The sequence below is a fragment of the Chanodichthys erythropterus genome, chromosome 6 (genome assembly GCF_024489055.1).
Source record: "Chanodichthys erythropterus isolate Z2021 chromosome 6, ASM2448905v1, whole genome shotgun sequence".
Classification (NCBI taxonomy): domain Eukaryota; kingdom Metazoa; phylum Chordata; class Actinopteri; order Cypriniformes; family Xenocyprididae; genus Chanodichthys; species Chanodichthys erythropterus.
In genome coordinates, this window is record NC_090226.1 from 12,386,846 (window position 1) to 12,412,356 (window position 25,511).

A 25,511-nucleotide genomic window follows, 5' to 3' on the forward strand; every position below is an offset into this window, starting at 1 on the left:
ACGGATTAATTTTGTAGACTTTTATTTTGAAACAGACTCACTCAGTAGAGGAAGTACTCACTTAGTTTACTTCCTGTTCTAAAGGCATGTGGGAAGTGCACGCGGATGGTTGTTGATCTGTTCTCCCCTATATGTGTCTTGGTTTATGAGCTATACAATATTTGTTAACTGTTCGAATATTTAGATAATAAGATTAAGCAGTAATTTTTATTACCCGGTGACATCATGGTCCGAGCAAGAAGGTTAGTTGTACACCACAATATGTCGTCGTTCCTTCTCGTTAAGACAGTAGTAGCACTTTGATCCTACAGAGCAGAGAGCACATCAGTTCTTTAAACACACACACACACATATATATATAATTAGTCCACAAATAAACAAGTTAGTTTATTGTATTCTGCATCGTTTCTACTAACAAATTGTAGAAATAGACACGAGACAGGGCAGACTTTTGACGCTTGCACTACTCGGTGCAAAGATATAATTTAGGTCTTTATAATTTAATTTTAATCACTTTGCAAATGCATTTTTTTATTTCAAAGGGTAATAAGAAAGCCTAGAGCAAAAAAGCAAGAAGAATATGACAGTGATGACCCTGACCCTGAAGCAGAAGCTATTCCAGATAAGGTATTTGTTTGTTTGTTTGTTTGTTTAGGTATTATTGTGGCATTCTGGTTGTAAACATGTTTGTGTTTTCTCATCAGAAATCGGCAGCATATGTGGAGGATAAAGTAGATAAATTCCACAATGAAAAAATCTCAGTGAGTTATATTTTCTTCATGTTCTTTATGCATGAACAGGCATAATATTATTCTTGTACATATTAAACCTTTGGCTTTGGTCTGTAGAATCTCTTGGCTCGAGGGGTGCAGGAAGACAGTGATGAAGAGGATGAAGATAAAGCTGTAAGCAAATGAAATCACAGAACAATTGAAAACTGGTAGCATGATATTTAAGGCTTTTTATTGATGGTAATAGTGTGAACTTTACTGCTTTAAAAAAAAAAATCACCTTTTTTTCCCACCTTTTTTTTTTTTTTTTTTTTAGGTGGAGGTCATGCCCCTGACACTTTCTGACTCTGAGAATGATGATGATGATGATGAAGAGGAGGAGGAGGAAGTGCAAGAAGAGGATAATGAAGGGGACACAGACATGGAGAGTGACCTGGAAGGACGGAAAGATGACAGTAATGTGCTTTAAAGATATTCCAAATATAAATGTTTGTGTTTTACACTACAGTGTATTTAACAAAACATTTTCAAGAATATTCAAGCATATGAAAGTATTTTCTTGCCCTGCACATAGATGTTCAAGCCAAGGCATTTTCTCTGACACTTTCATTTCCATTCTTACAGATCTTCCAAATGACATGGCTTGGGGAGACAAAAAGAATATTTTTTATAATTCTGATTATGTCACTAAAAGTAAGTATTTTTTCATTTTACCTACATATGTATGACACGTTATAGCTTTATATTATTATGCAATGCAGTATATATTATAGCATGTTTGATTTGTATTTTTATTTTGCAGAGGGAAAATCTTTTGAAGAGATAGAGGCAGAAGACAAAGAAGAGGAAGAGGAGGCCAAAAACATTCAAAGGAGATTGGCAGCCAACCTAAGTGAGGAAGACTATGATCTAAACCTGCTTGAGGTACTACAATTCATTTTTTTTTTTTTTTTCTAAAGACATCAGCAGAGTTCAGGTGTTTGCTTCATATATATCCGTCTTTGTACTTTCCTGTGGTTTATTAGGAGTTTGCAGCAAAGGCTGAAGAGGAGAAGGGGGTTGAAAAAGAGGAAAAGATTGTGAAAGATTTGAAGACCATGTCACAGAAGGAAAAGCTCAAACTGCTGAAGAAGGAATCACCAGAGTTGTTGGAACTTATTCAGGACTTCAAAGTAAAGGTAAAAGCTTGCAGGAATAACATTTATGTGGCCTTTTTGCATTGCTAAAAAGGGTTTTCCCTCAGTTCTGTTATATTGCTAAATTTGAGTATTTTTGGCATACTCAGCTTACAGAATTGAGGGATGAAGTTCAGCCCCTTGTGGAGATGGTGAAAGATGGACGTATTCCTCCTGGAAAGGTGAGTTAAATCTACATAATTATAGCTGTAATTGGACTATTAATCAAGTTTTATGTAATTACATTTTAAAATTGACTCAATTTATTTTTTCTTTGTATACTTTCCATCCTCTAGGGTGCAAAATACCTCATTACGAAACAGCAACTTTATCTTAAGTAAGTCTTTCCTATATCATATTATAAATTCTTAATTCTGTGAGTGATTGCAGTATGTATAATATAACTCTAACATTCAAAAGTTTGTGGTCAGTAAGATTTTTGAAATGAGTACTCTTATTCAGCAAAGATGCATTAAAATGCTGTTCTTTCAAACTTTCAATTAATCAAAGAATCCTGAAAAAGAATATATCACAGTTTCCACAAATAAATATTAAGCAGCACAACTGCCATCACAGGAGTAAATTACATTTTAAAAATATAGTAACATTTTAAATTGAAATAATATTTCACAACATTACTAGGGATGCACCGATAATAATTTTTTTATGAGAAAACTGTCTGATTCCGATAACTGTTGATTTTTTTTTTTTATTTATTTTTTTTATATATATAAGCAAATTGATTTGATGCTTATTTGCTCTATCACAGGCAAAACTGGCCTTAAACTAACATTATCTGTTGCCATTTGAAATTAGAGCCAACCATTTTAATCACGATCCAAACAAAGATGCTACACACACATAACATTTGATTTGAATTAGATCTTTTTAAAATTCAAAGCAAAAACAGCATGGTCTGACTTTGGGAAATTATACATAAAACATACCTGCACAAGCGTGGGTATCTATCTGCAGGTCGGAGTAATGGCCATGCTGAAAGGTAGTGGGTGTGCCCAAAGGTCTTTACAGTTGGTTGCGAAAGCTGCCCGTTGGGTTAGGGTTAGAGGTTAGTTCCTGTTGTAGCATTGTATACCTTCTGGAACACCCCCCCCCCCCCCCATTACTCCAACCTGCAGCTATCCCTGTCCTGCTGACTGTAAACAAAGCAGCACTGCACTTCTAAACACTACTTTCTTAGGCATTATACAGAGGGAAAAAAAAGCAATCAACTTTTCTGAAGACAGTTCCTTTCAGAGATACACTTAAATAAACTCCCACCCCAAAATTCGATATTTATATTTTTTCCCAATATTTCAAGCATCGCGAACAGTGAGCTTGCTGTGCCTGGTACAATATTTTCCCTGCTGCTGCATCTGTGCTCACCTCTCCTTTTTGTGTCTGCCTTCAGCATGTCCCGTCTCTGGCCTGTGTTAAAGGTGCTAAAGAGGATGTTTTGTTTTATACATTTTTGCAATATTACTTGAAACTGTCTTTACTAACTGATAAAAGACTATTTATTAGGTGCACTGAAAGGAAAAATATTAATATACGTCATCTGTGCACGAGGTAGGGCCTTAAAAACATCAGCCAATTGCGTAAACGATTGGCCCTCTGGCTTGTCAATCACTGCCTCGACATTCCTTGTGAGAGACGTGCGCGGATTGGCCCTCTGGCTTGTCAATCACTGCCTTGACGTTCCTTGTGAGAGACGAGCGCGGTTGCGCGCTCCAGTAACTTTCCACACTCCACAGGCGCCGCATGCAATGTTTTTGTCCGGAGACAGGAGTAACAACTGCAGATTATGAGTTACCTGCGGTGAGTCTGACATAATGAATCCACTAACACAACACAGCGAATGCCGGTGGTAAACACTCGTGTTCCAATAAGAGTGTTTGGAAGGCGTTCCTTCGAAGGAGGGGGGTTGTTCTTACGCATGCGCTCTTTTCAAAAACTCAGTAACAGTCTTTGGTTTCTTAGTCGACGAAAAGATCCTCTTTAGCACCTTTAACGTCCTGTTTGCAGATTACACATAAGAAGGTCACAGGTTCTTGTCTCAGTACCGGCAGGAAATATAGGTGGGGGCAGTGAATGAACAGCACTTTTTCCACTCTTGTTACCCTTGAGCAAGGCACCTAACCCCCAAATGCTCCCCAGCCGCCCCAGTAAAAATGGCTGCCCACTGCTCCAGGTGTATGTTTACGGTGTGTGTGTATTCACTACTGTGTGTACACTTGGATGGGTGAAATGCAGAGCACAAATTCTGAGTATGGGACACCATACTTGCTTACACGTCACTTCATTACCGTTTTACTGTATTTTTGGTCAAATAAATGCAGCTTTGGTTAGCATAAGAGACTTCTTTCAAAAATCTTACCTAACCCAAACTTCTGAACAATAGTGCAATTCTGTTTTTCATTATCAATATTCCCTTCTTTCCAGCTATTGCACAAACATCAGTTTTTATTTGGTTCTAAAAGCTAAGAGAATTCCAGCACACAACCATCCTGTGATTGAGAGATTACTTACCTACAGAAATGTAAGTATAATCAAATTTACACTTTTTTTTTTTTTAAAATCACATGTATTCATTAAAAAAAGCTCTTAAGACTTCATCTCATTATCACTTTCACAGCTGATAAATGAACTAGGAGCAGTAGATGCTAGACTGGCTCCTCAATTGCGGCAGCTTCTTTCTGGAGAAAAGCCAGACAAACCTGCAAGGAGATCAGCGAAAGTATTTACTTTTCCCTTTTAATTTATTTCAGTATTAGCACTGGCTCTATTTTTGCTGAGTCTGACGTGTCTTGATTTCAGGTATCAGAAGAGACCGAGTTGGCGGAAGCAGAGGAGTCAGATTTGGATGAGGAAGCGAATCTGCGCTTCTACAACGCCATGGCGGAGAGGCAGAAACTCAAGAGGAAAAAGATTGAGATGCAGAACCAGGATGGGTGAGTCCATTTACAACATTTAGCCCTTGTGGTTTGTAATAAATAATGTTTCAGAAACCTTACTGACACTGACTGCATTACTAGATTGGTGGAAGAGGAAGGGAAGGAGGAAAATGCTAAAAGAGGGATCACCTATCAGGTGAGGTGTTGTGGTTAATATGCCTTCAACTCGTCTTATAGCCAAACAACTTTTAAAAAATCTTTAGCAACGACTGACCTGAAAGTCAGTCATTTTCTAATACATTTAAACAATATTACGGACAGTGTTATCATATTTGCATCATATGTTTTGTGAAAAGATGTCCAAGAACAAAGGGCTCACACCTAAGAGGAAGAAGATTGACCGGAATCCCAGAGTCAAACACAGAGAGAAGTTCAGACGTGCCCAGATTCGTCGCAAGGGTCAGGTAAGTGTCATGGGATTCATTTGTATAATTCACTTTCATTTGTAAATCATTATCCAAAACAGACACTGATTACAGATGGTTTTTGTCAGGTTCGTGAGGTGCGGCGCGAGGAGACGAGATACAGTGGAGAATGGTCCGGTATTCGTGCTGGAGTTAAGAGGAGTGTCAAACTCAAGTGATCAATCTATTGATGATACTCATCCAAGCTTGAATGTTATATTAAAATTGACCTTTTTTCGTGTTTGTTAATGCTTAATATCCCAGATATCAACAGATGGAAATGACATGTTTTATACAACAGCTCAAATTTCGAATGAAATAAAATCTCGAGTTCAAAAGTTCTGATTGTGCAGTGCTATTCAAAACTGTTGACATTCAGAAAATGTACTTCAAAAGTACTTTATTGCAGAAACATTTTTATACATTATTTATAATTATTTAAAATCTAATTTACATCAGCAGCTGTTAAAGTGTGATTTGTTGCAGATAGACTCAAAGTTTTGATTAATAAGAACATATTGCTTAGTAATAAGATACTAAGCAAATGTAAATTTAGGATCATAGCTAGTGAAACATGCATTTATCAGTTTGTTTTTAAACTTTGATTAAAGGTCAAAGAATGTAGCTGAAATAACGTTAGTACATAGGACATTAATATAAAGGAAATTATTAGATCGGTAATAAGCAACTGAATTTCACACCAGAAAAAGTTTCCGAACTTGCAGACGTCATTCGGAATGACAACAAACAGAAGTCAAAGTTTCAGGATAAGCTTCTCTGTTCAAATTTGAACCATAATCTTTACAAGACAACAAAAAACATCTCACATCTGCCTGAAAGAGCAATTTGAGCCTACATGCTATGAAATCACAGCAAAGTTTTTCATACTGGAGACATAAATTGACTGTGTGCTGCAGTCAGATTACTGACAATCCTGTCCTCTATCTCTACCTCTTTCTGCACTTCCTCATCTGTGAGGACCAGCTCGTGTTGTGTGTCTTTAGTGACCACAACCACATAACCACGGCGTGTGTCGAGAACATTCGCAACCACTGCCTGGTGGTTGTACGTTTCTAAGGCACGCCGTGCTCGCTCCAAAAGGATGGAGGGGTCCGTTTCCAGCTTGAAAGAGATGACAAATGCCTGAGGTGCCCAGTCCTTCACCAATGGGGACAGCATCTTGGGAACCATCTTCATACTTATCTAAATAACATAAATAGATGAATGACATGTCATATGTTGTTTGGTGCCAAAGAAACTAAATGTAGACTAGCACAGGGGTTTTCTGCAAGGGAGTGCTAGGAAAAGAAGAACTGTAAAAGAATGAATGAATAAAGAGATTAAAATGAATTTAAATAATGCATCAAATAGTATAGTTATAGTTAGTAGAAAGAATCAAATTAAATTTCTGTCATTAATGACTCGTTCCACACACGTAAGACCTTTGTTTATCTTTGGAACACAAATTAAGACATTTTTGATCAAATCCAAAAGGTTTTTTTTTTATCTCCCATAGAAAACAACAAAAATGCCACATTCAAGGTCCAGAAAAGTAGTAAAGACATTGTTAAAAGTCAGCGTGACTACAGTGGTTCAACCTTAAAGGATTTGTCCACTTTTAAATAATTTTTCTGATAATTTACTCACCCCCATGTTCATGTCTTTCTTTCCTCAGTTGAAAAGAAATTAAGGTTTTTGATGAAAACATTCCAGGATTATTCTCCTTATAGTGGACTTCAATGGCCTCTAGACGGTTGAAGGTCAAAATTACAGTTTCAGTGCAGCTTCAAAGGGCTTTAAACGATACCAGAAAGTCAAAATGATCGGTCATTTTCGAAAAACAAAACAAAAAACTATATGCTTTATAAACACAAATGATCGCCTTGCACGTGCTTCCTCATTCCGTATTCTACAAAAAGCTTACGCCGCATGTCCTACGCCTTCCCTGTTCAACTTACAGAACGAACGCGGCGCCAGTTTAATTTTTTTCCATAAGTAGAAGCATGTGCAAGGCGATTATTTGTGTTTATAAAGCATATACAGTTGTATTTTTTTCAAAAATGACCGATCGTTTTGCTAGATAAGACCCTTATTCTTCGTCTGGTATCATTTAAAGCCCTTTGAAGCTGCACTGAAACTGTAATTTTGACCTTCAACCGTCTAGAGTTCATTGAAGTCCATTATAAGAAGAATAATCCTGGAATGTTTTCATCAAAAACCTTAATTTCTTATTGACAAGAAAGAAAGACATGAAAATCTTGGATGACATGGGGGTGAGTAAATTATGAGGAAAATTTTATTTAAAAGTGGACTAATCCTTTAATGTTACGAAGTGATGAGAATACGTTTTGTAAACAAAACAAAAATAATGACTTTATTCAAAAGTTTCTTCTCTACCCTGTCAGTCAGATGCAGGAGCTGGCCAATAGTCGGTGTTCTAACGTAGAACACGGAAGCTCTGTAATGTGTCTTCAACGTAAACTGCGTAGGAGAATGACAGGGTAGAGAAGAAGTCATTGTTTTTGCGCACAAAAAGTATTCTCGTCGCTTCATAACATTAAGGTTGAAACACTGTAGTCACATTGACTATTTTAACCATGTCTTTACTACTGGACCTTGAATGTGGTAATTTCATTGCTTTCTATGGGAGATTAAAAAAAAAACCTCTTTGATTTAATCAAAAATATCTTAATTTGTGTTCCAAAGATGAACAAAGGTTTAGAACGACATGAGGGTGAGTAATTAATGACAGAAATTTCATTTTTGGGTGAACAAACCATTTAATAATTTAATGTAATAAAAACTAAATATTTTCCATATAATATTTTCCATGTTTATAATTTTATATAAAATTATAAACATGTAAAATATTATATATATCTGAAATATGATATATCTTGTAGAAGATATATCAGTCTGGCCTTGCCAGGAAAGGGGGTCCCTTGCACGAGGATAATATTTGGTGACTTGGGCTTCTAAAAGATTGAGAACCCCTGGCCTAGCAGACTGAATTCATATTTGAATTTTCATACAACACCTGAAGTGGCCCATTAGAGGACTGAATTTTATGTTCTGGCATTTCAGATGCTGGGATGTAGAAATCAGAAACGGCAGCAGCCAAATAAAACATAGCCTTGGACCCTAGGAGGGAAAAACAGAATTAATTATAACTACTAATAATCCCACTAAAATGTATTTGGCCTACAGTGATCAAAAAGTGGCTTTGTTCACCTATGGAGCTTAATGCTTGGGCTGCAGCTTTAAGAAGATGGAGGTACTCTGACAGGGTGTTGAATTCCACCGGAAGCAGTAATCCTGCTGCTTTCACTGCCTGATAGCGCTTTAAAACCTTTGCAATGTTTGGAAGGGTGTTCTGATCCACTAGGATCTGACAATTGTCCTCCTTACCAGTCTCTAATCGTAAGCTATCCAGTAAATTGACCCCTGTGTATAGACGAGTGTATGGGTAGAGAGAACGATGCCTATGCAGAAAGATCACTGCATAGCCTGAGTCCAGGAAATACTCTGCAGAGGATGCCCCACGCCGACCACTGCTGAAGTTATCCAGGAATCGTACCGTTCGGGATTCCAGAGGAACTTTAGTTCCTCCCGAGGTGATCAGAACTACTCTGCGCCCGGCCGAACTGTGATGTTCAGCAAACTCTGCCATGAGTTTCCTGACTTCTTCCACATGAGAGGGGACCGCAAACTCTTCAGACAGTCCTCCATCCACTGCACTTGAGGCCATTGTAAAGCTGAAAAAAAGTTTCAGATATTGATGTGTTATCAATAGGCATAGGGTTATAAATGCCAATTTCGGATTAAAATATGCTTAAGATGAAGATCTGACACATTCCAGACCCAAAATAATGTGGCATTACATGCTACATAATTGACACTGAGCAGCACTGTATCAAAATAGTGTTTGTTGGTTAACTATGAAGTGAAGGTCAGATGAATATTTGACCAACTGCGTACAGTATTTCCAAGTTAAGTGTGAGAAAGAATATCATAATTAGCATGACTATCACCAAAAACTAATGTATTTACAATTAACATGCGTGCTACACTAATCTTATGTGTTGCTACCTAAAAACAATATAAACATTATCGCTGTCACTGTATGCTGCTGTAATCGCACTGATATTGATAAACGAACAAAATAAGCTAAATGAAGGTTTACCTGTTTGCTCACTCACAAATAAAACGCGAAAGAATATAATTTACTTTCGAATGACCCTAATAAACTTGGACTAAGTGTGTGACAGATCAGCAGCAGTTCCTACAGCTTATAGTGGTTGGGTGTGCGCATGCGCAGCTGTAGCTGTTGTGATTGGCTCTGTCAGAGGTCTGCGGTGTAAATTCCAAAATAAAAGCTTTAGATTAATATTTTTCCCTCCGCTTTTATGTGAATCGTGAAACACAGTAATATGACAGACAAAAGAAGTAGACAAGAAAACAGAGATAAAATGAGGACAGTATAATACGTTGTTTGTTTAAAGTATTTAATTTAGTATGGTCACCAAACAGTGGTATAATTATGCATCCAACATACAATAAAAAAATATTGTAGGCTTTGTAGGAGTAAAGAACTACTGCAAAAATATGTGTAAAACATTTAATCCTCCTCCTGGTTCACAGGGGGCAGCATTGTTTAAGCAATGCGAAATGAGAAGCGTTTCTACAGCTCATTTTGCAAACATTAAGGGGCTGGGGTTATAAAAACTTAGTATTATGAATGATATATTTACCCATCCTACAAATAAAGTTTAAGGTATTATTTAACTCTTCATTAAAAGATCCACAATTATGAAAAAGATGAATAAATATTAACAATGGAATCAAATGCGAGAAATTAAGCTGTTATTTAAATACTTGGTGTACAAAAAAAAGTAAAAACAAGTCAGGAATATTTTTCTTCCTCCAGACACAGTGTGAAAACTTCGTCATTAAATTAACTTATATATTTATACTTTTATTTATTTATTTATTTATTTATTTATTTATTTATTTATTTATTTATTTATTTATTTATTTATTTATTATTTTATTTTATTTTACTAAATTTGGTGGGTGCTATTCACACCTTCCGAAAATTTACATTCACATTTTCAACTCATTCGTTCATAGGCTTTATGTTATTAGCAGTAAAGTTTCTTATGAATCGATTATTACATTCAGTATTCGAAGTCGTTTATGATATGATTATTTTTATTATGATAATCGTAAATGTGAAATGTCTGATAATAATTCTCGCCTCAATATTTTGTGCACTAAAGGCACTACTTTCAGGCTGCAAGCCCTGTCGCAGCTTGGTACAGTGGGCCGTTCTCCGGCTAAAGCCCAAAAGTAGTTCCGGATTTTTGATCCGCGCAGTCCCCGGATGTTAGCTATTCAGAGAGAAAGGCGAACGAACGAGAGAGAGGCGGAGAAGCTAGGAGACGCAACGGACAAACCGGTAAAGGGATTGCGGGTCTCAAACCCACGATAAACACGGAGAGCTGAGGCTCATTTCGAGGCGAGAGAGGGAGCTGTGATCGAAAAAAGGAAGGGGAGGGGACGGCTAACTTTGACAGACCTGCACTGGCCTCCAGTAGCGGACACGAGCCTGGGTGAGTGCGGGTGAACGTTACAAGCTCGCGACATGGAGCTCGCGAAGTTGAAGTCAGGGCCCGCGAAAAATGGACGACTTTAACTGTTAGTTGTGTGGTGCTGAAGTTCTGAGTAGAGCGGGAGGACGGACGTTCAGGCCTCAAGTGGTATGCTGCTGTCGCTGCCGCCGTCGGTCGGGGGCAGGTGGGGACACGGCAAGCTCCACTGTCACAGGAGAACAAGTTTAGTTAGCAAGCCAGCTAGCCGCCTATACGGTTTTTATCAGACAGGTAGCGAGAGTGAGCTGCTGATTAGCCGCCAGCTTTACTTTAGCTCGCCTGCTATTTGTTTGCGTGTCTGACATGCGTCTGACGTGAAATATTTGTGACTGAAACTCGGTCAGTAAGGCGAACTGGAAGGGGGCTCTTCGACCGGGAACTGCCAAACGAGCAACTTTAGGTCCTGTCAACTATCAGTAGTTGGAGGTGGAGGCCGTATCTATTAATATTTTGGAAACAGACGCGCGGCAGCTGCGTGTCATTTTAAATACGAATCCTGGCCAACTTGTGGTGCCATTAATATGCATACGAGCTCTGTTTTTGTGCGAACAGGACAGGTAGGATGGTTTATGGAGCGTTACTGAGACTGTATGAAGTTGTGCATGAGTTATTTACATCTGTCGGTATATGCTGGATTAATGGGTGTATTCGACGACAGGTGATCATACTCCGTAAGTTTCTACAGTCAGATCCTATACAGCCTCATCTGCAAGATTTCATACATATCGTATCTAGGTAACCTTGGCTGTCATATCTAGTCAATGTAAGGCTAGCCCCCCGTCTACTCAGCAGCTGGAATGTTACCCGCTGTCTGTATTTGGGGTTTCCCCTTTAGCTACTGCAAATAGAGACCTATACTGTCATGTTGTGCTCTGTTGAATTTGCTTTCTTGTTGTTTATATCGCGATGTCTAACGTTTATAATTTACTTGGAGCTACCATAATTTAACATTAAGGCAAGACACCACAGGTAACAAATATATATCACTATACCTCCCCAGGTGATTAATGACGGTTGTTTTGTAATGCAAGTTTTCTGAAATTGCATGTTTAAATATGCAAATAACTAATGTAATAAAATATGCACTCATTTGCATAAATTGTAATTTATTCATTTTTTTTGGCATTTGAGATAAAGGTTTTTACAAAGCAGATTTTGGATATCTCTTCATATCAGTCCTTGAATCGTAAAATACTGTCAAAAAAAAATCTAAATGTTTTTAGGGATAAAATATAAATCAGACAAATGATATATGAACAAGCCTGTCTGTAAAAACATCAGAATATAGATGGGAATAAACCTGGAAAGTTTGGTGTTAGTGCTACTTGAAGTGGGGATTTCTGGCTCAGTGTATGTGAAAAAGCTAATTTTGAGAAAACAGCCTTTAAAGATGAAAAATGTACAGATGAATATAGAGAAAGTGTCATAAAATTGTATGTATTGTGGATGTTATCTTTCCACTAGTCTGAAAACATGTGGAACAGAATAGTCAAACATCTTAAAAATTGACCAGTGCATGAAAAAACAATGGTTTTGCCTGTAGTTGACAATGACAGCTTGTCTGCATATTGTTGCATGCACGCCTGATAAAGATTGACCATCAGCATTGTATTAGTTATAATGGGATCCACAACACCCCCCCCCCCCCCCCCCACCCCAATTCACTTAAAGAGTAGAGTACGAATGGAGAGATGTTGAATTATGCACCAGCATGCTTAAAATATTGAATGATGGACATATGTGAACTACCCGAGACATATTTTCCCCACCCAGTCAGTGTGGCAGTACAATAGTGTGAAAGATTCACGTTAGCACCAGACTTGTTTGTCTTTGGGTTGTCAGCTCACAGAACGCAGAAAATGATTGAACCATCAGTTGCCTGTCAGAACACGCCTGGTGGTTTTTGTGTTGAAACTGCTGCCTTTTAGTATTTACAATTATTGCATCAAGAACATTGTTACATATGTTTAAAAAATGATTGAAGTAGGGCTGCACGATTATAACAAATCATAATTGTCGATTATTCTCTTGAAATTGTAATTGCGATAAACCTGCATGCCATTTTTTTGTATAAAAATACTAAAAAATCTGAAAACAGATTTTTTTATTGTTTTTCTTTAGCATTAAACATCACATGTCAATTGTATATTGGTTTGGTTTCTTCTTTAAATAATAATAAGTCAGCATACGCATGGTATAATAATAGGGGCTTTTGCCCCTAATGTAGTTCCCCGAGAACTAATATTCCCATAGGGCCTGAAGTGACGTAAACTGCACTTGTTGTTGTTACTTTTATTTTGATGGTGCTGAGAACAGTTCAGACAGATTCTGAGCACACAGTGCTCACATTCCCTGTCTTCATTAGTTTATGATCTGTTTAACAGTCCTGCCTAATACATTATTAGATAGAACTGTTATACAAAGAAAGTAGACAGTATGTGAAAAAGTATTAGCTTTTGCCATGTGGTTGATGCCCAATGTCGCTAGCTTAGCTTCAATCATTTGGTCTGCTCAAAGTCGCCCTGGATTTTCTCCTTGGCGTACGGCTCAGAGGTCCATCTATCACTGTTTTCCATGTTTGTAGAGAGAGTATGTGAAGTAAATATATAGGCTGTGTACAGGGCTTTTTAAAAATGGCGGGTGCTGGTGTTTCACGTGCGTTCGACATATCAGCGTTCACCTACGTCACTGGTAGCTCCTTTTGTGCTGGGTTAGACCTTTTACACTCTGAAGTAGTCGTGATTCGCCTCTCACAACGTGACGTGCTCATAACACACCTCTTAAACACGCAGAATAATCTTTGAATGATTACGAAATCATGGCATCCATAATCGTAATCGCGATTAGAAATTTGATTAATTGTGCAGCATTAGATTGAAGTCATGAATGTTATGCTGTACATTTGATTTCTGTAGCTTTTTGTACTTTTGTATTGATATAAAATGGTATAGCAGGCTATCAGGCTATAGGGTTGGGCGATATGAACAAAATCTTATATCATGGAATGAATAATTTTATTTCAGGATAACAATATATTTATTTTTGCTTCAAATAAATTTTTTATATCAAAATTGAATTGAAATTTCATAAATCTCATCACTAATTTCAAAATCACACAAAAACTAACACGAGCCTAACTAACATTAGTTAAATTAAAAAACCTAAAGCTCACTGAAGACAAGTAAACAGTCAGTGATAAAATAGGATTTTATCAAAATAATTACAAGCAATAGGACAAAAAAAAAAAACAAATGAAATAGACCTACCTGAAAAACCTTAAGCACTAGATATAAAAAAACTGCAATAGAACAGACACAAATGAAATACTCCTACCTGAAAAAATTCACACACTATAAGCCTCTAGGAATAGGCTACTACATGTTGAATCAAATGTACGAAAAACACTTTCTTTAAACTTACATATTCTCATTAAAGATACAAAAGTGATTGTCAAGAGCAGTGAGATTGTTTGATTAATATTAATGGCACAAACGGCAGCAGGCTTATTAGGCTGCTGTTACTTTACAACTGAATGCACTGATCTAATATACTGATACACGTGCACTTTATTTGTTCTCAGCTGGCCAAAATGCCATCATATGTACATACAACCAGTGCTTTTAGCCCAACACACAGCGTTGTTTTGGATGTTTGGTAAGTTCTGTTGCGAAATATGCGTCATAAAAGCGACCAATCGGGTTGTGAACATATCCGTATGTGTTTAGGTTTGGACCAAATGAACCTAGCGAACAAAACTACAAGTGTGTATTATGCTATCTATTATATAGATATTAGAAAAGACTAACACGGTGGAAAGTGACTGAGAACACAAGAAAAACATGTATTGATTAGTGTAATACATGTTTTGTTTAAAACAATTTTATTAGATAAATGTGCAGTCAGTCAAATTCATCTCTCTGTTCATAAAAATGAAACCAATATGGTTCACATTTAAAAATTGTAATTTTTAGTATTTTGTAATGTATTAATGCGTCATGTGTGTACAAGGAAATTAAATTGCACAGCATAACATGAACGTTTCATTATTTAAATTGTGTTGAAGTGTTAATTTTCTTTCAATCTAAAACTTTTTTAACCTTAGCCTAATATCACAGTGAAGCCGATTGAGTCTAGCCATGAAAGAAGATTTTGTTGCTCTTGTTTTAAATCCTGTCTTAAGAAAGGTATTAGCTCTTAAGTGTCTTTTATCTTTCAACTTGTTCTGTATGTTGTTCATTAGTGCTTTGCTAAATGGGCTGGAATGGGAGCTGTTAAAGAACACAAGCATGGCATCTGTTGTAGCGTAGCATAACTGTTCCCATGCCAGGAACTGACGAGGCCTCCGCTGCAGTATTGCATACAGACTCGTCTCCGTCTTGCCCTCAGGCCTCAGTGGGCATCCTGCCGCTACGTCTAAACTCACCTGGAAACTGCTGGCTTTATGCATTCCACCTACTTTATCATCGCTAAACGACGCCATAGGCTACAAGCCAAATGGGGCATTGTATGGTGCTTTAGAACTTTGGCGACTACATTATAAATTTTTTTATATGTTGGAGCTATACATTGTTCAGTGTAATGAGCTGTCTTTACGGTTACACTGTTTACAGTGTTTTCTGAGGCATTACTTTTTTTCTTTTTTTTTTTTTACTTTTCCCCTCTGCTGAATTGGTTGATGAGATTTTGTCCCACATTTAGAAAAGTTAAGCCTTTTTCCAGCTGTTCTGCACAAACATCTGTTCTCTTACATTTGTGTCGTGTGAAATCAGTGTATCATTTTCTCTTTTTCTGTCTGGTTGCAACAAGTGGTTTGCTTCCCATTTTCTCCATTAGATTTTCACTGTCAGATTTTAATTTGTGATGTTAAAAAGCACCATAATGACATTGAATTAGTAGTGAGGTGTGTGTAGATTTGAGCAGTCTGACGTGGGCAAAGAAGAGACAGCCCCTCACCTTTCGCATACCAATTGCTCATTTGGAATTCAGCGGTGGCCCTTTGCCCAGCCCTGTCTCACTCAGAGGCTTTTAATTTTTCCCCCTTGTTGAAGCGATTATTCAAATGGCAGTCCGTGAGATGAAGTTATCAGACCCCTGTTGGTAAATGGGGTCCAGGCAAGCTAAATGCATGGCTTCCCCAGCTCAGAAATCGCCCATCAGGTAACTGCTTGTTACATTGCTCCTACTCTCCCTCTGGCAAAGACATTAAGTATCTTGATAAAAAATGTTTGTTACTCTTCTGTGTTATGTATTGTCTTCTTTTACTTCCTACTACCCTCAGTAGTTGTCAAAACATGTTGGTACTTATTAAGCATAGAAGTTAGTCAGAGCATAGCACTTTTGCAATGTTAGTATTAAAATAATTAAGGTTTATTAGTTAAATGCAAAATCATTTACATTCTGGCAAGCAGTGTTGATTCAGGCAAGTGGCCACCTTTAATATTAAAGCCTCTTTTTGTTTTAGTGATGTGATGATGAATGTATTTTCATAATCGACTAGTCGGTTGTTGTCTGAAAGACTAGTCAACTAATCATTGTGAAGGAGGCCCAGTATACTTAGGTTGTGTTCCTTAAGGATACATCAACGCTGACTGCATCTTCATAGCTGTTAGATATAGGCCTGTGTTGGAAATAAAGATTTCTCAATTTTAGTCTTCATTTTGATGAACCAACGTTGATTCTTAAATCCCAATATTGATCTTTTAGATGCTGTTTTCTGTACGAACTAGGGGTGGGTGATATGACCAATCTTATATCACGATACGAGTAATTTTATTCCACGATAAAAATATATAGTTATTTTTGCATTAAATACATTTTATGATACTAAAACTATAGATACCTTTAATTTCATAATTCTTGTCACCAATTTCAATATCAAAAAAACCTAATACTAGGGCTGGGCAGTATATTGAATATTAGCGGTAATATTGCAATAATTGTAATGACGATGTAAAATTTGAAAATATCGTGAATATTGAATATTTCAAATTAAAGCATTCTTTCCCAATATAACATCCCTTTCGTATTACTGCGCAAGAGACGTGAGGTGGGGGAGGGTCTTTTTTATATATTATATATATATTTTATATATTTATATATATATATTTTATATATTATATACACATTAGTAAAATGGAGACGACGAACAACACAGATGTGGAAGGAGTTTGGAATTAGTCTCCAAAAGGAATGCACATTCTGTAATATGGGGGTGGTTTGGTTTTCAGATAACAGATACCAATCAAAATACCGTCATTTGCAAGGTGTGCAAGGTAATAGCTACAAAGGCTAGTAGCACTACTAATCTCTTTCATCACCTCAAGCAGCATCCTGTGCAGTAGGAGCAATGCGTGAAACTCCATCAGCCACCATCACTAGACTCGGCTTCTTTATCTGCCGAAAAATCTGGTAGGCCTGTCGTCCCTAAACAAATAAAGCTGGTCGATTGATTCTCCTCTTGCGGTGTGGCATATGTGAAAAGTAGTAAGAAGTGGGAAGAAATTACTTCGGCGGTCACGTTTCACATAGCCAAAGATATGATACCTGTCAGTACCGTGAAAAACCTGGCCTCAAACCACTGCTAAAGACAATCGACCCCGATACAATTTGCCTTGCCATAAATACATAAATACCATAAATACTCCCAAAACTGTATTTTAAAGATTGTGAACAGCTGTCACAGAAGCTTTCTCAGATAACGCACTTCGTGACCACTTCCGATCTATGAATGAGCCGAACCTGCGAACCCTACATCAGTGTCACCATTCATTTTGTTGATGGCTGGGAGCTCTGCTTGTGAAATGCACTTTCTGTACTTGTTTTGCACTACTTCAGTTCAGTTACATTTATGTGTGTTCATTTAATAAAAAGCAGTAAGAGATAACTTGTTCTAGATTTTTTTTTAAACTGCTTAAATTTGCACTAAACATTTTTATTTACTTTGTAACAATAGCTGTTCTATCAAAAATGTTTTTTTTTTAATGAGGGCAAAAGAAAATCAGGTTTTTTTATTATTTAAAAGCAAATATATTGAGAGATATATCGAATATCGTAAAAATTTTGACACTATCGAGATATCAAATTTTTTTATTTATCGTCCAGCCCTACCTAATACTAGCCTAAGTAAAAACAAAACGAAACACAAGCTTACTGAAGACAAGTAAACAGTGATAAAATAAGAACAAAGAAACTAATTACAAGCATATAGGAAAACAAACTACAGTAGAACAGATACAAATGAAATAGACCTATCTGAAAAACTTCAAGCACTAGAAATAAGAAAAAACATAAATTGGATAAAGTAATCAAATGTATAAAAATACTGCATACTCCTCACTGTGGAAATTAAATATATTTGTTCTTATTAAAGTTACAAAAGTAATTCAGTCAAGAGCAGTTAGTGATATTTCTCTACCTTTATCTTTTCTTTATCTTTTGTTGTTTGATCAACATTAATGACAGACAACAGCAGGTATATTAGGCTGCTGTTACTTTTAAGACCAAATGCATGGATCCAGTATACTGTTTTTTTGTTTTTTTCTCAACTGCTTACATAAGACATAAATAACTGTTTACGAGGATACTTGTATTTAACCGTTCAAGCCATCAAACCATCCCTCAGACAGCGCACATATACCGAATTGAGTTCTCTTTCACTGCTTATTGTGTTTCAACGGCTAAACCACAGTGCTTAAAAACACATGCAAATGATAAGCTTTTGTGACTGTGCAGCACAGCAAACGTCACGTGTGAGTAACTGCGATAGAGATCATTGTTCGAAATCTCTACCAGTTCACCAATTTCTACCGGTTAACCGTGTCTACTACGCATATATCGCCCAGCCCTATAGCACGGACAAAACTTCACTAAACATCACATTGTGACACCTTAAAATGTACTAACGACGTCTCACTTGTCAGTCACACTAATTAATCGGTTGTTGGATAACTTTTTGGTCCATCTCTATTTTGTATTGTCTATTTAAAGCTGTTTCAGTAATGCCTTGAATGCCGAAGCTCTTGTTATGCCAAAATCCAATATGAAGCCTGAGAGTGCTGAGAGTGGTGAGAGTCAGTAAGTAGCTCGGTCTTCATTAGCAAAGCCGTTCATCATAAGAATGCAGATGAGCTATGAAACCATTCATCTATGATTCCAATTTGAATCGTGTATGCAGTCATATTGTGTGAGCCTACTTTTTCATATACAAGAAGTCTCTTAATGTGAAAGATCACTGGGGGATAATTGCACTTAAGTGAACCTCATTTAGAACTGACCAGGGCAATTACAGTAACTGCAGTTCCAGGCATTTTGGGGCCACCGGTTGCTAGTTTCGCAGTTTCAAGGCTGTGATCAGATTGGAAATGGATTGACATTGAATAGCAGTACAATTTTGAATAAATTCATTCTCATGAATGACAATTAAAGCGAATACAAAAAAAATAGCTTTTCACAAGGTGTTACGAGGTGAGCTGAAGCCAACACAGTTTCTTCAGGCGAAACCCCTGGGGCTTTTGGGAGCTGTTTTATTATTAATGTTATTCAGGAGCCAAATTTCGAGTTTTGCTCAGCTGGGTGCTTTAATCTATTTTTGCTGTAAATTAATGAATTTTTAAAGAGCCCCTCACCAGATATGGGTGGATATGGGAATGCTGCACTGGTTCAGAGTTTTTCAAACAACCCCCAACCCCTGGGAAGAGGAGCGCAGATCTACCGAAGCACTATACTTTCATTTTTTATTAATGCTGAAATACACTGCCAGAGCTCTACCAGTCTCTCCATGTACAGAGAACTTTGTTAGATGTTGGTCTGTGCTGTGCTGCACTGGCAGATCCAACAGTAGTTGGAACTCCAGATATGCAGTGCAGAGGACAGATTATGTGTCATCCGCCCCCATTACCTGGCCGGAGACCCTACCATCCAGATCAAGTTTTTCACGGGTGCAAATGGGGCCTTGGCTGCCTCTTTGGCATCTTGCATCGCTTTGACTGACCTCCTTCCCAATCTACTGTAGCTTTTTGTGGTTTCAGTAGGTTGCATGCAGTCAGTCACTTTCATTAACCATTCGACATTACCTACACATGCCCTCTGTTCACCACAGGCACGTCAGTGAAATGTGTGGGGATACACCTTGTATGTTCATTCCTTTCGGTATGACTGCAGAAAAAATTCTTGCTGCATTGCCTATTTGTCCTTGGCGAAACTGCCTGGCCTGCAAGGGTGCGTCACAGTAGAATTGAAGAACTTTGTGTATCTTGTGTCTCTTAAAACAGTAGAGCAGCACAGTATATTTCACTTAGTGCATACTAAAGGTAAAGAAGACTCTCTTGTTCAGCAGAGACATGTACGCTGTGAGCAGGGAAAGGATTTTACCTAGATTACACAGCTTAAGTAATCATAATCAAGCTCGGCTAATAATACCATTTAATAACCATTTTAATTACTTTAGCTTACTGCACACTCAGCTGTAGTTAAAAATGCACTTCTGGAGAAGCCCTAATAACTTGCTAAAGATGGACAATTATCCATGCTCTGTGCTCTGAGAGCAATTTCTGCCCAGTTCCTTACATGTTTTAGTTCATTTTTCCCCATATGAGAGTCTTGAGTAGCCAAAGCTGTAATGTCTTATTAATAAAGCTAATTGGTTTAGTTGCAGTAGAAATGTTCAAGTTTTGTTTTTAAAGTTGCCTTTAAAAATTGCAAAACAGCAGACTGTTTATTTTAAATAGTGTGACATTTATGTATTTGAAAAGTTTTTTTTTAAAAAAAGGATTTAAAGCTCTTAATGATTCAGTTTTTCAATTTTAATTTGACATAGTATTATGCTAATTAGAGAATTGAAGAATTCTTTAGGTCACTTTCCTGAAGCAGTGAAATGACTTAAAATAAAGCTAAATTTGAAAACCACAGTGTTGCGTTTCTACTTCTCCTTGAGAAATGCTTAAAGTTTTAAGCGCTACAGGTGTGTGTGTGTGCATTTTTATTTCTTTATTTTTTTACGGAGTGCCTTTACTCCTCTATTGGATATTATATTTATATTAAAATAAACAATAACATTATGCAAAAACTAAGTATTTATTTTAGATTTCATTTTTTCCTAATGAAGGAAGACGTTTGGAGATCCTGTATGCTGCTGACAATTCTTTATAAACTTTCCATTTGTAATTCAACCATTTCTGTATTGAAATTTTTGGATTAAGGTATACAATCATAATTTAGGTGCACAATGATTGAAGTTATCTCAAATAATCATGAACAGGCGATTATGTAATTATGACAGGTTCAGTGACACCATTTCAGGTCAGCCTGAGCTACTTTTTGACTGTCTTACCTGTCTTCTGAGTAAAATGTGTCTACAGCATCATTACAGGCCTGCTGTGGTTTGCATAGAAGGTAAAACTGGCACAGGAAGTATTTAATGCATTTAGCACACTATCCAGCATAAGCTACAGTGATGCATTTCACTTAAGTTCATTCAACCTTTTGACTCTATTGACTAATAGTTTCTGCTGCGCTAAATTGTTCTTAACATTCCTCTTAAAGGGAATGATTCTGTCATAATGCTTCAGAAAGTCCTTGAATGAAGCCAAAGAAGTGCTCAGTGAACCCGGGGAGCAAAGCTTTAAGATGACGTAGCTGACACCATAAGTGATTTCTCCCTCCCCCTTGAAGCCCCTCTTTCCTCCTGAAGTCTCACACTGCTGCATTCAACTGGCCTCTCTCACTTAACAAACAAGAATTCTGTGGAGAATGCCTCATGTTACTCAAATGAGTCATATTTCCTTTGGACTCGGTGCTGCTCCCTTTGCACAGCTTGAATTAACTTGATGTGGGGGAGGGGCACACTCATCCTCATTTGACTCCAAAGCTTTCGGAGGCTTGGTCAATGCCATTGGCTTTGTGGTGGTGTGTCAGTGATGGGACATGAGCCACACTGATCAATGGGTCTTTTAGAATGCCAGATCCCTTGGTGGCTGACACCACTGACATCGGGTTGGGCCGGCTGAGTCATCGGCTCTTAAATAGGCCGGCTGGAATCCTAGCCCTTGGAGTGACCCCACCAGCGGCTGCAGGAGAGGAGGAAGCTGCACCTGGTGTCTAAACTCACTTTTATGATGTTCTGTTTGTTTTTGTTTTTTTAATAATGCAAGCTTTAGAGAGTCCAGCTATGAATTTTGGAAGTTTCAAACAATGGAAGTTTTTAGTTTTGTGGGGTTATTTTTTCTATATTCTCCTCCTGTGAATGTTTGGAAAGGAACTTGACAGTCTTTTTATTAAAATATAATAAAGATTTTGCTGGTGGTGGACATTGAAGCATCGTGTGTTGATATCCCTTGTTTGTCATGTCGTTTTGCATAAAGTTGGTATTCGCCAAATCTAATTGAACATGAATAGTCTTTGTTCACTTTTTCATTTAAAACGTACACTACCATTCAAAAGTTTGGGGTCAGTAAGATTTTTGTTCTTGAAGAAATTCTTTATTATTATTATTATTATTATTATTCATCAAGGATGCATTAATTGATCAAAAGTGACATTAAAACCATTTATAATGTTCAGAAGATAAAATGCTGTTCTTTTCAACGTTATACATCAACATCACTATTTCCACCAAAATGTTTTCAACATTAATAGTAGTAAGAAATGAGCAGCAAATCTGCTTATTAATTTTCTAAAGGATCATGTGACTGAAGACTGGAGTAATGATGCTAAAAATTTATTATTTCAAATAGTTGAAATGTATCAAGTTGTTTTGAATATATAGATATATAGATATATGATATATATAGATATATGATATATATATAGATATATAGATATATCTCAGTCAGCCCAAATGTGCCTCAAAACTCTAGGGTAGGCTCTGTGTCAGAGATCTAGTTTTACATGCTCCATGTGCTGTAAGAAATTCATAAGTATTTAATGTTTTTGGAGGGGCAGTGTGCTGATTTGTGAACTGGCTTTAAAACTGTTAAAACATGACCCCTTTGCCAAATAGCTTCAGTCAGAAAGGCTCTTGCCTTCCCTATACCTGCACTGTTTGGTTTCTTGCCAGAATTGGTGAGTCACTGGAGACTGAATGACCTACTTTTAATGTCTTCAAGGAGTGCCAGAATGAGTTTTCCTTTTTTATATAATAGAAAATAGAGTGGATAAATAAGGGTCTTAAAACCATTTTTCGATTCAGGCTGATGCTTATAAGCTGTGTCAGTATGTACATCACCTTAAAGAAATCGTACTGGTAAAGCAAAAACAAACTTATGTTTGTAACTGCTGTCTGAACATAAAATCTGAACCATTCAGTAGTTTGCATTTTATCAGATATTTATTTTTTTTCCCCTTCAGAGTAGAAGTTAATTTTGCATCTCTGGCATACAGGATTTTCGAAAGCATGGTTTGGTCTGACTACTCATGAGAGGAAATCAAATGCTATGAAGGGAATGTCGTATTAGGGGATTTCCTAAGACCATCTTTTTTTGTTTAACTTGATGATGGGTCTTGCATTGCACAGCGTGGCTTCGGGTAAAAGACATGACATTGGCAACGTGACACAAAGTCATACTGTAAAAAAGCACATCTTGCAAAATCGAATCTGCTCTTATTTAAGCTTGAAATAATGCTCCCTTTCCCAAATGGCACTTTGAACCACTAATTGCTGTTTCCCAGGATTTGTCTCGTTTTGAATCGGAGACAAATTTGAACTGAATGTGGCTTTTTGCCTGCCTTTCCCCTTTCACAAGCCTCTGTCTTTGATGTCATCTGCTGTGAACTCTGCAGCTTCGTCTGACACAAGCAGTCGTGCACAGTCCAATCTTCCTGCAACCCTAGTATGGCCACTCCGGGGGAGTGTGTTTATTCATTTAGTCTGATGTCTTTAAATACAGTTTGATACCTCCACATCCCCGTCTTGATTTACTATCCCATTAACATGCAAAAGAGGATGTTGCTTGTAAAAGCCGCTATGCGGTAGGGGGTAGCAGACTTTTTCGTGGGGTGCTTAATGGCTGAACATAGTGACCACACATACCCAGTGCAAGCTGCCTTTTTAAAAAGGTATTTTATTTAAAAGCCTTCAAGACAGCAATGTGAAGGTCTGCAAATTATGGTCTTTTGCCTGTCATTCTGTTCTTGGCTTTGAACTTTAAGTTTAGATGGGAGGCTTTGAAATCTTTCACTTAGGTTTCCCTGTTTAGGGTACCTGGTAGTGAGCATGCTGTGATTTGAAAGAGGCTGTCTATTGCGATTTGTTATATTTAAGTATTTTAATTTTCATACCGTAGTTGGCAAGTCAATTTGAAATTGACTTCTTTTTTAAAATGAGTTATTTTAACAGATTCAAGTAGCCAATCGGAAGGCTGGCGGTGATCTGCAGTTGTTAGAGTAGGAACTAGAGATAAACCAATATTAAAATTCTTTCCGATACTTCTAAAGCTCTATTTGGATGGGACTTGTTTTCTAAATGATGTTTGAGTTACAGTTATTATCACTCAACGTATGTGAAGTCATGTACCGTTTCAGAGTAACAGGGCTAACATCTCCTTGTTTATAACAAAGGTGGGAGTGTGTTTTCTAGATGTGGGTGTTACATGAGGTTATCTGCTATGCTTGTGTGCGTCACATATGACGTATGTTTATTAATGAATTACTTATCGATATGCTATATTATATACTATATTATATGTTTATTATAATCCAATTTAAATCAACTTCACATAAGTTTATAGAGCTGGCTGTTTATAATAAATTCACATAAGTGAGCAGAGACCTAGACAAGTATACCTGACACTGGTATTAGGGCTGCAACAACGAATTGATAAAATCAATAAAATTCGATTATTAAAAGAGTTAGCAACGAATTTCAATATTGATTCGTTGTCGCGCGACTATTATGCCTCTCAATAAGACACGGAGATGTTTGAGTATAAAAAAGCGCGGTTGAGCGTGAAGCAGAGCGGAGCAAAAATAAATAAATAAATAGCAGAGCGGAGGTAGAGGTAGAGGAAAGACCATTGGAGACTAAGCAAGTTTGTGAATATTTTAAATAAACAAGGAAAAACAAAATAATAGCGATCCATCTGTCATACAGTGTTATTGTGGCTGCGTTCAGCGCTCGTGACACACAAGACGCGTCGCTATGGAAACATTAAAGGCAAATGTTCTAAAATAACGGTCGCCTTAAAAAAACTTAGAATATTTTAAACTCACGCTCGAAAGGGTTAATATTAATCAGACAACAAAAGACAGAGACAATCACTGCTCTTTAGCTTTAATAAGGATTTATTATATATTAATTATATTTAATCCTTAAGGAATGTTGTATGCAAGTTGTTATAAAGAATGCATATATCATTCATTGAAAAGAAGACATTGTGTTCTTCTTTAGGAGGAGTGGTTTTATTGAATTATAAGATAATATTTTTTTATGTCACAGCAGTTAAATCTGTGTCTGTATTGCATGTTCAAATTTTAATATTATTCATATTAATAGGTTAATACAGTAGATGTTTTCTCCAGGAGTATATAATGGGTTTGGAAATTTTAGAGAAATTCTTAATGCATTAAAATTTAACTAAACCCATTAGATTTAGTCAACAAAAATCTT

General features: G+C 37.0%; 3 protein-coding genes across 7 annotated transcripts in view; 2 read left to right on the forward strand and 1 right to left on the reverse strand.

Annotated features, from left to right (window-relative positions):
- The first annotated feature begins 80 nt into the window (after positions 1-80).
- utp3 (UTP3 small subunit processome component) lies at positions 81-5,584 on the forward strand. Its single transcript, XM_067387261.1, has 16 exons — positions 81-242; positions 543-627; positions 705-761; positions 849-905; positions 1,048-1,186; positions 1,356-1,424; positions 1,534-1,655; positions 1,757-1,909; positions 2,017-2,088; positions 2,203-2,243; positions 4,346-4,442; positions 4,539-4,640; positions 4,721-4,854; positions 4,939-4,993; positions 5,154-5,261; positions 5,351-5,584. The coding sequence occupies exons 1-16, from the start codon at positions 226-228 to the stop codon at positions 5,438-5,440; spliced, it is 1,398 nt and encodes a 465-aa protein (XP_067243362.1). The 5' UTR covers positions 81-225; the 3' UTR covers positions 5,441-5,584.
- Positions 5,585-5,678: 94 nt separating this feature from the next.
- ppcs (phosphopantothenoylcysteine synthetase) lies at positions 5,679-9,570 on the reverse strand. Of its 2 annotated transcripts, XM_067387262.1 has the most exons (4): positions 9,445-9,570; positions 8,493-9,016; positions 8,299-8,402; positions 5,701-6,464 (listed from the first exon to the last, which is right to left on the reverse strand). In XM_067387262.1, exons 2-4 carry the CDS (start codon positions 9,007-9,009, stop codon positions 6,144-6,146), a joined length of 942 nt encoding a protein of 313 aa, XP_067243363.1. In that variant the 5' UTR covers positions 9,010-9,016; positions 9,445-9,570; the 3' UTR covers positions 5,701-6,143. The 2 variants fall into 2 exon arrangements, with proteins under 2 accessions (XP_067243364.1, XP_067243363.1); XM_067387263.1 differs by lacking the exon at positions 9,445-9,570 and having other exon boundaries at positions 5,679-6,464; positions 8,294-8,402; positions 8,493-8,504.
- Positions 9,571-10,636: 1,066 nt separating this feature from the next.
- foxj3 (forkhead box J3) overlaps positions 10,637-25,511 on the forward strand; it is a 98,406-nt gene continuing 83,531 nt past the window's right edge. The window contains exons 1-2 of one of the 4 annotated variants that reach the window (XM_067388087.1): positions 11,440-11,469; positions 11,571-11,647. The gene's annotated coding sequence lies outside the window, so the exon portion shown is untranslated. Of the gene's footprint in view, positions 10,874-11,340; positions 11,470-11,570; positions 11,648-25,511 lie in introns of those variants that run through there. The other 3 variants (XM_067388085.1, XM_067388088.1, XM_067388086.1) reach the window with 3 other exon arrangements.